Genomic DNA, 13,148 nt, shown 5'->3' with positions numbered 1-13,148 from the left:
TTAAAAACATCCACACCCTCATTTAAGGTATCAGAATTTCAGATGACAACCTTCTACAAAGATTCTGAGGCTCCAAATAATCAGCAATTAACACTGTCAATATTTTCTTTAAAAAAAAAAAAGAAAAAGCATTTAGTGTGAAACATTCTAAGTATTAAAATATTGTTTTGGAGAATTTCATTTGTCAAATAACATAGATACTAGTGATGACTAGCAGATTTTGCAACAAGTATTAAAAGACACTGAAATTATTACATATACTTGACGTACAATGTTTTAAAATACCAACTCCACAAGTGTCATAGCAGAGAAGCTGAACTCTCAGAAAAATGCTACCACTACTGAATTAATCTATTTGGTCCAATCTTCAGGAAACCCAAAGGCACATACTGCTGTCACAGGCAACAGAAACATAGATAAAAATAAAGATAGCACTCTAATATAGATCTTTTAATGAACTTTTTTTTTTTCTTGGTGCAATAAAGTGAAAAAATGTATGCAATATATAGTTGCACCCATCTGTATCTAATCCTCACCTCAAACTTCTGCCGGAGCTCTGCATTTCCATCTTCATCGGCATCTGGAATCGGAACATTATAATATTCACCTTCTTCTTGATTCAGCAGCTTGTACCTGTGGAACATTTGGGGAAAAAAATGGTGACTTAACAGTTTTTTTCCTGTTAGATTTAAAATCTGATTTAGTTGTTTGTGTGTGGTTTGTATCAATGTCACAGGTATGTAAAGAACTGCTTTCAAAGATGTAAAGCAAACCCAGAAACTGAATATATTTAACCTAAAATTAGATCTTTAATCCCAAACTATCTACCAAGGCAGTTTAATGGACAAGGAAATTCTTCCCACTCATCCTGTAATATGATGGGAGACATCAACCCTGAAGAACCTTTCCCTCCAGTGCACCTGTCGCCCTAAACAATTATTTTTGACGAAAGGTACTTTTTGAGAAGATGTGATGAGCTCTACCCCTAGCTTGGTAAGTAATGAGATGGCATTTTATAAAATCAGTTCCCATGTACTTTGAATTTGCAGAGCTATATATAACATGATGTTATAACATAACTTAGTAATGAATATATCGTATTTGAGATAAAAATAAAATTCATATCACAAGGCGATGTACACAGAATTGAGTTTGCAGCAGCTCTTGGCTCCAGCAGAAGTTTCATGAACACCAGTTCCTTTTGTTATCATCCTTTTTTATATATAGACTGTGTTTCCTAGGTTTAGTTGCATATTCAGTGAATTTATAGTCTGAGATACAGTGAAAAGCTCCCAAAAATGTAGATTATATTGAAGAAAAATACTGGGTTTAAACTTTTTCCACTCTCTTTTCAGAAACTCTTACCATCCACTGGCTGGCATCTTCATAAGCTCTGACACCCCGAATGAAAGAGATCCCATGAAATCATTTCTGGTTGTTCGATCCCAGTCCCAGACCTCTACAGATAACCGTCGATCTTTGTCTGTAGGTTTTAATTTACTAAAAAGGAGAGAAATAGAGGAGTTTTCAATGCCACACTGAAATGGATTCAATACATACAAATATACTTCATTACAAGGCATTAAAACTTACAATGTGAATGACTCATTCCAGTCTGGATTCAGAGTAGAACGGATGGTTTTTGTTTTTTGTTTACTTTCATTCTTAGGATCTGGGATGAGCTTCAGTTTAACGTAAGGATCGGAAAGTCCATTTGGATCCATGGGAATTAGGTTTTTCGCTTCTCGCACTGTCAATATAAAACACCGCTAATTTGTATAGGATTACAAATCAACATTAAGCAAGCAGTGACGTGTCAAATCAGAGTTAGTGAAACGTGTTGAAAATAAAACAAGTCGTGAAACCTGCTTGTCAGACTCGGCATGGAAGGAACTACTCTTTGTAAAGTAAAGCTGTGCTCAGTGATATTTATCAGAACAGTAGAGAGAAATGACAGGAGAGAAGAGCAATTGGCAAATGACATGAGCTTCCAGGCAACTCTTTTCCCTGCAATGGAATGATTAAATGTCCAAATCCATCAATATAAATTTTTAAGCAGGTAGCAATTCTTTGTGCATTTATTTCTTCTTAGGTTATATAACTACAGGACTATCAGCCAAATACTTTAAGGGCACTAGCCAGATCACAATAGATGTCAGGAAGATGGGTTATTTTATATTATTTGATACAATCCCTCATTGGAAGGTATCTAACACTAAACTTCCGTCAGATCCATGGTTTGTTAGTTGTCAGATGGGATCGCTGTAAGCATTATGTCACGACAGCAAGCAAAGTTAACAGCGCAGAGAAGACAAGTTTAACTTCAGCTTCACAAAAATGTTAATGCAGCTTCTATTTTTACAATGTCAAAAGAAGGCATAAAGCGAGTTAATACATCTCATGTTGCTACCGATCCTCAAAGAGAGAGAGACAAGAATAGGCAGCAATGCGCACGGGGTGCTGTTCCCGCAGGGCTACATCCCGATGTGGAACCAGGCAGGCAGGCAATGGTGGGTTACAAAGGCATCCACCGGGGGCTTGGCAGCTTTCGGGGGTTCAGCCCGGCTGGAGTTACTGCAGCAGCTGCCAGGTTCGTTAGGCAGCTCACACGTCACCGCAGGGCAGTGGAGTATTGCAGCGGACGAGCAAAGGCAGCACCCCTCTCCCTCTTGCAGAGGACCAGTAACGCCCACGTAACCTACATACAGCACGTAGGGTTTCATTCTGTGTTAACAGCATTCAGCCATCAGCTTCTGCTGCACCTCAGAAGAAGAGGTGGACTTTCCTCATACTGAAACCCCGTCCCACCCAAACTGGTCACGCTGTGATGAGCTGCGGTGATTGAGTTGGGATGGGGAATTCAGACCTCACAACTGGGCATCTCAAAACCTACTGGGAGCAGCAGTAACCCTCTGGGCTCAGTTTGGACAGAAAAGAGCTTTGCTCATTTGGAAATTCTTTTGTGAGATTCATAGTTGTAGATTAGACTTGTTTCTGGAAGGAAAATCACAAGAAGCTTTGAGGGTGACGGTTCCTAGGGTATGAAGGCAGGCCAGCATTTAAGGGTCACCAAAGAGATTATTCCGGATCAACAGTGGCCTCAGCTACTGCTTTCTCAGTGTCAGCATCAGGAGGGCTTTTTTGATTTATCTACGTGACTGAAGAAATCAGAAAGAAAATTTAGGAAGGGTCAACCCTTAAGTCACCTAATATTTCTTGGTGGAAAGCATTTCCTTAAAAATTCGAACTTTAGAGTCACTTAACTCAATCAGAGCTAACATGAAAAACAACAATAAAAAAAAAATGCTGCCAGGATCTTCAGCAACAGATAGTTTCCGTTTGCTGAAGGCTCCCTGCTCCATTCCCCCCAGATTAAAATGGCATTTTCATATAACAAACAGAAATTGTAGACTTTCCCAGGATTTCAACCTGTTATTTCCCAGCACGGAGGTTGAAAGGCATCCAAGCAATACAGATACTTTATAATCTGTTGTTTACTCTCATTATTTATAAAATAAGAAGGGGACGGTTTTCAGGCAACAGTCTAATGACGTAAACCAGCTAAGTACCTCTTTTCAAAATGTCTTTTTGTTCTCCCTTTAGAAACAAAGGCAGGACCGTGGTGGATGAGAACTGTGCACTAATGCTTCCGTCAGAAGGAGAAGGGCAATGAATTAAAGCGCAGGACATATTATTGTGCTTTACTTAAGGACAGTGAAATGAAAGACTGTGGTGTTGACAACACCCCCGCTAGAATGTAGCACTGAATTTACTAAGCCGTGTAACGGTTCTGTTCCATTTCCTAGACACCAGGTGTATTGACAAGTTGATGTAATTAGCTCTAGGCTGATATTTTATTTGTACAGGATGGAAAGAGTGTTTGAGTGTTCATAATGATTATGCTTCTTCAAAGGACATAACCGCTTGTCCTGGTTTCAGCTGGAATAGGGTTAATTTTCTAAGTAGAGCACTTTAGTGCAAATCTACTGTGGTAGACGGAAAACCGGGGGGGTGGGGGTGGGAGGAGAGAGTGCCCACTGCAATAGAAAACAATTTCAAAATGTTTTTGACCTGCTCTTTTTATTTATTATTTATTTACTTATTATTTATGCATTTATTTATTTATTTAATGAGAGTACTAGATGAGGGAGAACAAGTTGGAAGAGAGAAATACCAGATACAACTGGTACCTTATAGCCAAAATAGCTGTTGAAAAAAAGGTAGCGTATAGGAATGCAAGCTACTTATTTGGAACACACTGGTTTGTCAAGACAATTCTCATGCAGAACAGATATCCTGATGTAAATTAATTATTGAAATTAGATCATGGCTGGCAGGGAATCACATCAACTTGAACAAACAGTTGATACCGATCAAGTTATGTTTCTTAAATTTGTGTTTACAAAACGAGAGACAGAAAATGCTCATGGGCTAAAATTTTAAAATAAAATGTAATTCTATTCACTAACTATATTACTTAAGTAATTCTACCAGAAAAAATACACTGTGTTCTAAATGAACAGAACAGAAACAAGCATCTTTCTTGCAGAGCATCTCATCTGTAGTTTTTCACAACCCCGTATAAAGCTGACCGGGCTTTGAAACTGGAGAAATGACAGCTGTCCGTGCAGGGAAACTGCCTCCACTCTCAGCTACTCCGAGTTTTCCTCCACACCCAGCGGTCAGCTGGAAAACCATTTCTGTTTTCAACCCACGAAAAAAATACCCCACCCAATATTAACATTTAGCCCACTGAAAACGGTCTTCAAATACTTCTGAGGAATAACATCAAGATTAAATAACTTATTTTAAATATTACCATCCCAAAGGGACTAAGAGCCATAAAGTGAGTGAAGGATGAAGTGACAATACAAATTGCTCTTTCCCTCATCCTATATTTGGTTTTATTTTTGTTTCGGGGGTTTTTTTGGTCTTCTTGTACATGGCACTTCTGATTGCACTGCCAGGTTTGGCACATCAACTATTACTTCAAAATCCACTTTCTGATTTTTATTTCTGTACTGTAGTTTGGTGTAAGTGAGGAGCAGAACTCTCAACATTTCACAGCTTTCCAGAGATATACATTAGTAAGTTTTTCATTAAAATTCCTTGAACAAAACTGCTCTAATTTTAACATGGCCTCTTCACAGGGATCCTTTATGCTTAATTTTTACCTGGATGCTCAGTGTGAAACCAGGCAGAATTTTGAGAAATTGGCTGGGTGGATGCAGAGCCATTCTCTGCGGCTCTGCTACAGAGAGGTCCCTGGAGAAAGCCAGCACTGATTAGCCTTGATACCTGCTGCTGAGCCTAGAAAACACCACCGACAGCAGGAGGGCATGGCAGCCTGGGCAAGGCTACTTTTCTTTTGCAGCAAACACAGAAAAAGAAAAAAAGCCCTCTAAATACAAGAAAAAAAGAGAGGCTCAGAGATGAATTGGGATGGAAAGATGCAACATATACTAAATACAGGCTGCCAAAGAAGTCATTATCTCACTCCTTGTTTTAAGATATCTGGCCTATTTGTACTTTTGTCTGCATAATTAGTACCTCTAGACATCTTTTTTCAACTGACTTAGCACTTGTTTTATGGAGGAAACATCATGATGATACTTGTGCTAAAGAGTGCTTATAAAGAATTAGCATCTAAGTGGTCCACCTCTTTAAGAGCACCCTATTTTTAACAGCCTGGGTCAGGTTTCTGTAAGAGGACCCGCAAGAAGAAGAGATTTCCCCTTCCCACCAAAGGCATTCCCTTCTTGTGTGTGGTTGAAACAGAAAAACTTAAATAAACAACTCCAAGAAAATATATCAACTCGGACTGGCTGAGTTCTGCTATAGCTGTAATGATAGCAAGCACTCTCATACTGCTTTAGAATTATTAGTTGATTAAACTCAACACTGTCATAGAGATGCTACTCTGATTATTAGATGGTTGAAGTGAGATACAGTTCAGCATCACTTACAGCATAACTTGGACAGAAACCTAAAATACTACTTGCCAGTTTTCTGTCGCAACTATTAAGCATGATAATGACCTCTGTACTGAGAAAAGTAGCTGGTACTAGTTAAAATTCCTAACATTTTGTCCAGATTAGACTCTTCAAGGGGACTGAGAAAGCACACAGATGAAAAGACAGTGAAGACGAGTATATATTGAAGTTTCTAGCAAATCCAACCTTGCCCAGGTTTTCCTTCTAAAAACCAGAAATAGATGTCAACTTGCCATAAAAAAAAAAAAAAGGTGCCATTTTCCAACTCATTGTTAATGAAGAAGAGATCATAAATGTTTATTCAACAGAAGATGCAGACTATTTGATGACTGTCCTATGGCTGTTCTGTTATGTGCTGCTTATAATCCAGCAGTATCCATCCAGAAGCCCCGTCTAAAACTGGGACGTCCACCTTTCCAGGAATAGTATAAAGACATAAGCAAATACAGAGCTCATTCTTAGGTATTCATACTTTAAATAAATATCTAAATAAGACAGAGTGGGCTGGCAGAGAATAACTGTCATTTTATGTAAAGAGAAGAAATTCAGGCAGAATGTTGAGAAATTCAGAAAGCAAATAACAAAAACGGAATTTTTTCCATGAGATTGTATAGGTCAAATGTTGCAATCCATATGCACTTACGGATTTATAACTTCTTGTGCTACCAACAAATAAATTTAGTCATGGGAATGAGTACATAAATGTTTCTGTCCCTACAACAAAGCTGAATTATTAGCAGCATGAGTTTACTCAGTTCCTTCTCCAGTGAGTCACAGCTACCTTTTTCCTGAATTCCCAAATGTTGACAACAAAACAGTTTACTAATCACAGCAACCATTTCTGGCCAATCTTTGACTCCCTACAGGCAACTCAGATGAACAGAAATCTCTCAGCTGCACAGGAATAGCTGTTTTTAGAAGATGCTTCAAGTCTCAAATGGTGTCGTCTGGCAAGCTATCCAGCGAAAAGGAAGAGAAGGGAGAGCGCTGTTAGCGCCAACACAGTGTAAAGTTTCTGTCTGCCCACAATGAAGCACTAGTAAATTATTCTGTAATTCTCATTATTTCCTGAAGAAGACTCTGGTAGAGATTCCAGTGATCTGCCCAGTTTACAGATGACTTAGGTGAGCGACAGAGGATCTTGTACTCCCAGCCACGGAACTTTCTTCCAGCACCTTAACGCACGCTTCATCGCAGTTTGAAAGTTTCACCTGCTACTGAAAAGTCTTTCTCACAATTTGTGTGCATGTCCTCTCTGTATGCCAAGTCCAAAGCTGCCTCCAAAACTGCTCAGCTTTCATTAAAGATTTATGATTTCACTAAAACTACCTCTGAATGCTTGCTTTCTGGAGCTGGTTGTGACTCACAACTGGTTCCAAAACAAATCCTACTTTTCAGGCAATTTCCAATTCTATACAGTTTTCATCACTAAAAGGGCTTTCAAGAGTGACACTTTTCACTATTCCATAACTACTCACCTGCCCAGCCAAAATTTCTTTTAATACTCCTTCCGAGACCAGCGCCTACTCATTACACCCCATTTCCTGAGTACTGAGAGATGGCAAGGTAATGAGTGTACTATTGGAGCACCTGCACTTCACAGGTGATTTACACACAAGAAACAGATTATTAACTTCCTAACCTAGAACAAGATGAAAAATAAACCAATGTTGCATGATACTTTATTCCTTTGCATTTCTTAAGATACTCTCTCCTACCAACAAAAAATGTACCACCATCTCTGACGCAACTTAATGTCTTGTGCCTGCAATAGGTTTAATTTCAACTAGAAATCTCATAGGAGCAACTGTATTTTATTTTTAACATAAGGTTACCTTTATGAAAATTATAATTGAAAAAAAAGTGTACTACTGGGTAGGACAGCTACTTAATAAAACATAAGTTAACACAGGATGTATCAAGCCATCTGAAAAGGGATCCAGACTGTTCTTGTCTATTCATATACTTAGATAAATACGTAGCATTTTAGTTATATTTTATGGACACTTATGAAAAAAAAATGTTTATTTTAAATACTATGCATTGCCTATTTCTTCATGGTGAAGTAAATTTAATGAATGAAATGGGAAGCATCCAGTTGCTACCGGGGTTGGCACTTGTTAGAGGCACAGCTCTTTCTGTAATGAATGCAGCAACCCTGCAGATTCTGGGAATGCCAGAAAAGAGATAAAATATTAATGAGGTAAAACATGAGATCTGCATTTTTTGGAGCCATCAAAAATGCTTCCCATGTGCAAGTAATTATTTGGGATCACTTTATAGGTACTTGGTACTAAAAGCTGGTCAAATAGCTAGAATATTCAAGTATGTTCCCTTTTAAAATCATTTGCAGGTATTATGAAATTAATGCTAACAAAGGCAGACACTAATACTAACCTAGACAATCACAAATAAAATTATTTGAGTGTGTATATGTGTGGTGGGGTCTTTTAAGAGAATCTAGAAATGTGCCAAAATTCTCCAGTTCATCTCTCGGGCTGCTCGGGCAGAGGCTCTTAACCCAGCTGTCCACAGCAAGCCGTGTGACAAGACGTCAATATGCAGTGCCATAGGGTGGCTCAGCATTCGTACATGCATAAATCATTTGAAAAATGTACGGTGGGGAGCAGAGAACTCCTAGGAAGATTATTGTTGGAGAGCCTGTTACATGCTCCCAACCTCTGCAGAGATGACTGCTAGGTTTCCTCTTTTAATAACAGAAGCATCACTGAGGAATAAAAGCAGATTTTCTGTATTCTTTCAGCTAAGAAAAACACACTTAGAAACCCTGAAAACGCTGGGTTGTGTGTATATATAGATATATTTTAATAATGTTTATGTAACAGTAGGGTGCATTAGCTGACAGCGAGTCACTAACACCCTGCCTCTAAATCGGTGCCTGTGTCGGGAGGGCAGTTCTGCAGCGGCAGCTGCTGTCAAATCCAACTCCCAGCAACTCACAGGTCACAGTTGAGGATCTCAATAATGTGGCAGATTTGCATGTCAGTGCACCAGATGGGGTTATTTTCTCACAAAGGTTATTATTTACTCACTCTAAATATAATTCAAAAATCAAATAAAAAATGAAACCTGTGATTCAACCACCTACAAAGTTGCTCAGAAGGGCCCCAAATTATAAGATGGGCCAAGAAGTAAATGTAAGAGTGACAAAACTTTTAATGCACATCAGGAGGAAGAAAATTCAGTGCAAAAAGCATAGATTAAGAATAGCTAAAACTGCTTCACTATGTCTAAAAGAAAAAACCCCAAGTCAGTTCAACGTATGAAAGGGTCACAAATTCAGTGATTTCAGGAAAAAGCAATGCAGGAGCGTTCCTATAAAAAGAAAACTACCATGTTGATTTACTGCAAGTGCAATGAATTATTAATATCCAATGCAACTCTCAAGCTAGCAGCTATAAAATAACCCACTGATATTTAAGAACTGCAACACAAATAAGCACCGAATGTGGCATATTGACTAGCCCGGGGAAGACGGTGAGGTTTTGGCCAAGTATACCAATAGAAAATTCCTACTCGGTTGTGAAAAAGTGTTGCAGAGTCTCTAACATTCACACAGAAAAGACTGTATGTCTGCCTTCAAGCACCCAGACTGAAAATCCGACCTAGCAAACTGGAATTAAGTTTGTTTACATATAGGACTCAATCATTCCCACTGTTAGTTCAATTCAAAACCTGCCAAAGTACTTAGATATAACCTGACCGAAGCACTGGCCAACTCCATGTGGCAGCACTCTGCCTTGCCTCCTTCCCAGTAATCACTGGGAAAACCCCCAGTCCTACTTACCTATTTTATCAGGAACACACTTAGTAAGTGTGCGTACTGTGGCCTTTTTTGGAAACAAAAGCCATCACAAAATCCTCAAGGCAATTATGTAGCAGACAAACTGCCACGTACTAAACAGTGTCCCCTAAACAACTACCTCTTGCAGCCGCCATCAAGCACGCTGCATCCTCGACGGGCTGTCCTGGCTGCAACCGGGATGGTTGAGTTGCCTATCAAAATTATTTGCAAGATGCCAACCAGAGTGGCACGTCTCCATTTAGCAGCACAAATGTTTTGCATGCAATCAAGGCTGGCTGTGAAAGAATCAGCAGGAGCTAATTAACAACCAAAACAGGACGCAGAGCAGAGGTATTAAGGAATTCAGCTAAAGGAGTTCAACACCTATAAAGTATTTCCTTTGAAAAAGGTTCAAACCAAAAAGGCAGTAATTGATTATTTTTCCTGATATTCCTAAGCCTCCTGGGCATTTAATTCACCTCCTTTCCTGAAGCTGAAGGCAGAGGTATCATCCTTGGCAGCTCTGGGAACCGTATATTCTAACAAAGGTTTTGTTAATAAATATTTTAGAAGCAATGCCATGCTGAGAGAGAAAAGGAGTTCAACACTTTTGCATAGCAGTATATCCATAAGCTAACAGACAACCGATAATTTCATTTTCAGTTAAACATGCAGAAAAGGTGTCTGAAACTTGACCCAGCCTGGGCTTAGTCTGTATATATCTTTTATTTAAAAAGCTAAAAAAGCTTACTTTCAGGGCAACTGCCCTTTTTATTTAAAGAAATATTCTGGAAGCTTGGAAATGCTGACAAGCCTCACTCAAAACAACCTACCAGTTTTATGTATCATTATTATATACAGAACATCATTATTATATACATAACAAAGTTATAGTAAACATTTTTCGTGTGGACCAGAAAGCTATTTAATTGTGGGGTGGAAATGTTTCATTTATAAACACAGAAGTAACAGCATTTGCCAAGTGCACTCACACCAAAAAGGGCTCATGAGGAAAACCTAGAAAATACCCGTAACAGCATCACCATACCCATGTCTCAGACAAGACCTTTACAAATAAAATTGTGACCTCAAAGAGCACCCACTTGTGTAATTGGTTTATAGTGCTTTAGTACCATGAAGACTTGTGACAAACATTTTTGTCCCTAAAAGGATTATAAACGTGCTGAATCATCAGAAAATAAGTACATGTTATTTGTCAAATTCCGTGCGTTATGGCAGGAAGTTTAAGCCGTATTTAAGAACCTTGCTGCCAAGTGGCCTAGAATAATGCAAATATTAAATTTTGTCACTTGGATGATTTTCAGATTAGTTCTCTCTCGTGGTACAATTACTTTCAGCACCTGCATCAGCATCTTTGAAACGCCTCACTACTTAGCAAAACCACCTTTCTGTTAACGACAGGAGCTTGGACAAATTTACCCCTCCTACGTTGACAGGAAGCTATTTGAAAAGTTAAGCTACAATTAAGTACCGCTTGGGATCCGTTCTCATCCTTTCTAACTAAATTTTATCATCCTTCTCCAGTTCATTTTACAAGGTTTGACAGGAGAATATGGAGGTATTTGGATTCAGAGAGAACAAAGCCATGAATGAATACAGTGCCAGGAGGGAAGTTCGCTCGTTCTGCAAGTGAAAATTCAGTGTGATGGTCTGAGTTCCTTTATGTTGCCTGCAAGAGGCTATGGTTAACAGTTGGACTAGATGATCTCAAAGGTCTTTTCCAACCTAAATGATTCAATGGTCTCTGTTGAGACTCATTCCCCGAAGAGAAGGGCAGAGGCAGAAGGAACAGCCTTTTGCCATATAACAGGCTCTAGCCTTCCAACGGAGCAGTGCTGAGCAACACAACATCCCCAGCTTGCCAACAACTACATGAAGAAACAAAGTCAGAAGCCGAGACCGTCCAGGAAACCTCCCGCTTTGTCGTGCTCTAACTTTGCCCTTGGATTTAATTCCATTTTCCAACACCCAAGGGGCAGACACAAGCACTGTAGCCTGTTCTTTCATAGTGTGCACACTGATTTCAGTTTCTTGCTGTACTACTCTTAAAGATGTGTCAGTGTGCATCTATTGTCATGTATTAAGATTTGTTGCCTTCAAGTTTTCTTCACTGAAGAAGCAGTTTTGGTCACCTGTGATGACACACTAACCAACCCACTCTCCTGAGGTCAAAGCTTTTGACAATTTGTGTTTTACGAGTGTCTCCTACTGCACCTCCTACATTATATTATATTTATTTTGGTTCTAGTTACTATGGCACATATTTGAAATTTCCTTAAAGTTTTGAGCCATAAAAAATTGGGACTTTCTTTCAGAATTTAATTTGTTTTGCAGACTTGCAGACCTATTAAAAAAAAACATGAACAAAATTTTCTGTTATTCCTTCCCTTATTTTATTTCTGTCCACCCTAATTCTTGTCCTGTGCTCTCCCTTTGAGTAAATACACTACAATCTGATTGGCAAAGAACGTTTTTTGCATATTTGTGTCCAACAGAATGGAAAAATCAACAATAAAGTTCACTACCAACTTCACATTTCGGATATCAGATACACTAATTATCGGTCGATCCCAGCTAAAACAGAAAGCATACACAGAACAAATATAATAGGCTGTAAACACAAATTCTTATGTAAATTCTGAGCAATAAACTCCAATCTTGATACCGCACAAGGAAGTTCTGCTGGAGGTAAACAACCTATTACATGTCTATTTAGGAGGACAAATAGTCCTTTCCTTCAACTTGTAAAATACATTTTCCACAATTTTTTCTGCAACTTCAGACTCGGAGTGGGTCGGGGTGTGTGTGTGGGTGTGCGTGTGTGCACACAACCGACGCTTACTCATAAATCCTGGGACAAACGCTTCCAAGGAAATGAACTGCCACCCTCTCCTTCCTTCCTCTCCCTCCCTCCTCCCCATTTTGGTAACCTTAACCTTACAGAATGTGATAATTTATTTTTTTTTATTTTAAAACTCACTGGGAGTAATATTTGGGATTGAATCCAAGTTGCTTTTATTTATCAAATACTCTGAAATGCAGGAAACAACTCCTCAGCTGATGAAAGCTCAGAGTATTTCTTATGTTCTGAAGATGATGGCCAACTTCCTGAACAGCTAGCTATCCCACTGGGCTGCTTTCTACACAAAAAACTGACATTACAGTGATCTTTCTAATTAATAGTCCTGAGTTTTTAACACTATTATTACAGCTTTCATTTTTCTATTCATTTTTATGAACACCAGTTCGTAGAGTTTCTCGATTCAAGGACATGTTGAACGAAATCCTCACACTTGTGAAGGGAAATACTCTTGTCACTGGCTTTAATG

General features: G+C 38.9%; 1 protein-coding gene across 2 annotated transcripts in view; it reads right to left on the bottom strand.

The window, feature by feature from the left end:
• Positions 1-13,148, bottom strand: part of PRKCA (protein kinase C alpha) — a 159,998-nt gene that overhangs the window by 46,084 nt on the left and 100,766 nt on the right. For both annotated transcript variants that reach the window (XM_037405067.1, XM_037405077.1), the window contains exons 6-8: positions 1,594-1,750; positions 1,366-1,500; positions 537-633 (exon numbers count right to left, since the gene is read on the bottom strand). In XM_037405067.1, the coding sequence (XP_037260964.1) occupies positions 537-633; positions 1,366-1,500; positions 1,594-1,750 (389 nt within the window). The remainder of the gene's footprint in view (positions 1-536; positions 634-1,365; positions 1,501-1,593; positions 1,751-13,148) is intronic.

This window comes from Falco rusticolus, chromosome 1, assembly GCF_015220075.1.
Source record: "Falco rusticolus isolate bFalRus1 chromosome 1, bFalRus1.pri, whole genome shotgun sequence".
In the NCBI taxonomy this organism is placed as follows: domain Eukaryota; kingdom Metazoa; phylum Chordata; class Aves; order Falconiformes; family Falconidae; genus Falco; species Falco rusticolus.
This window is presented reverse-complemented; position numbering and strand designations above follow the sequence as displayed.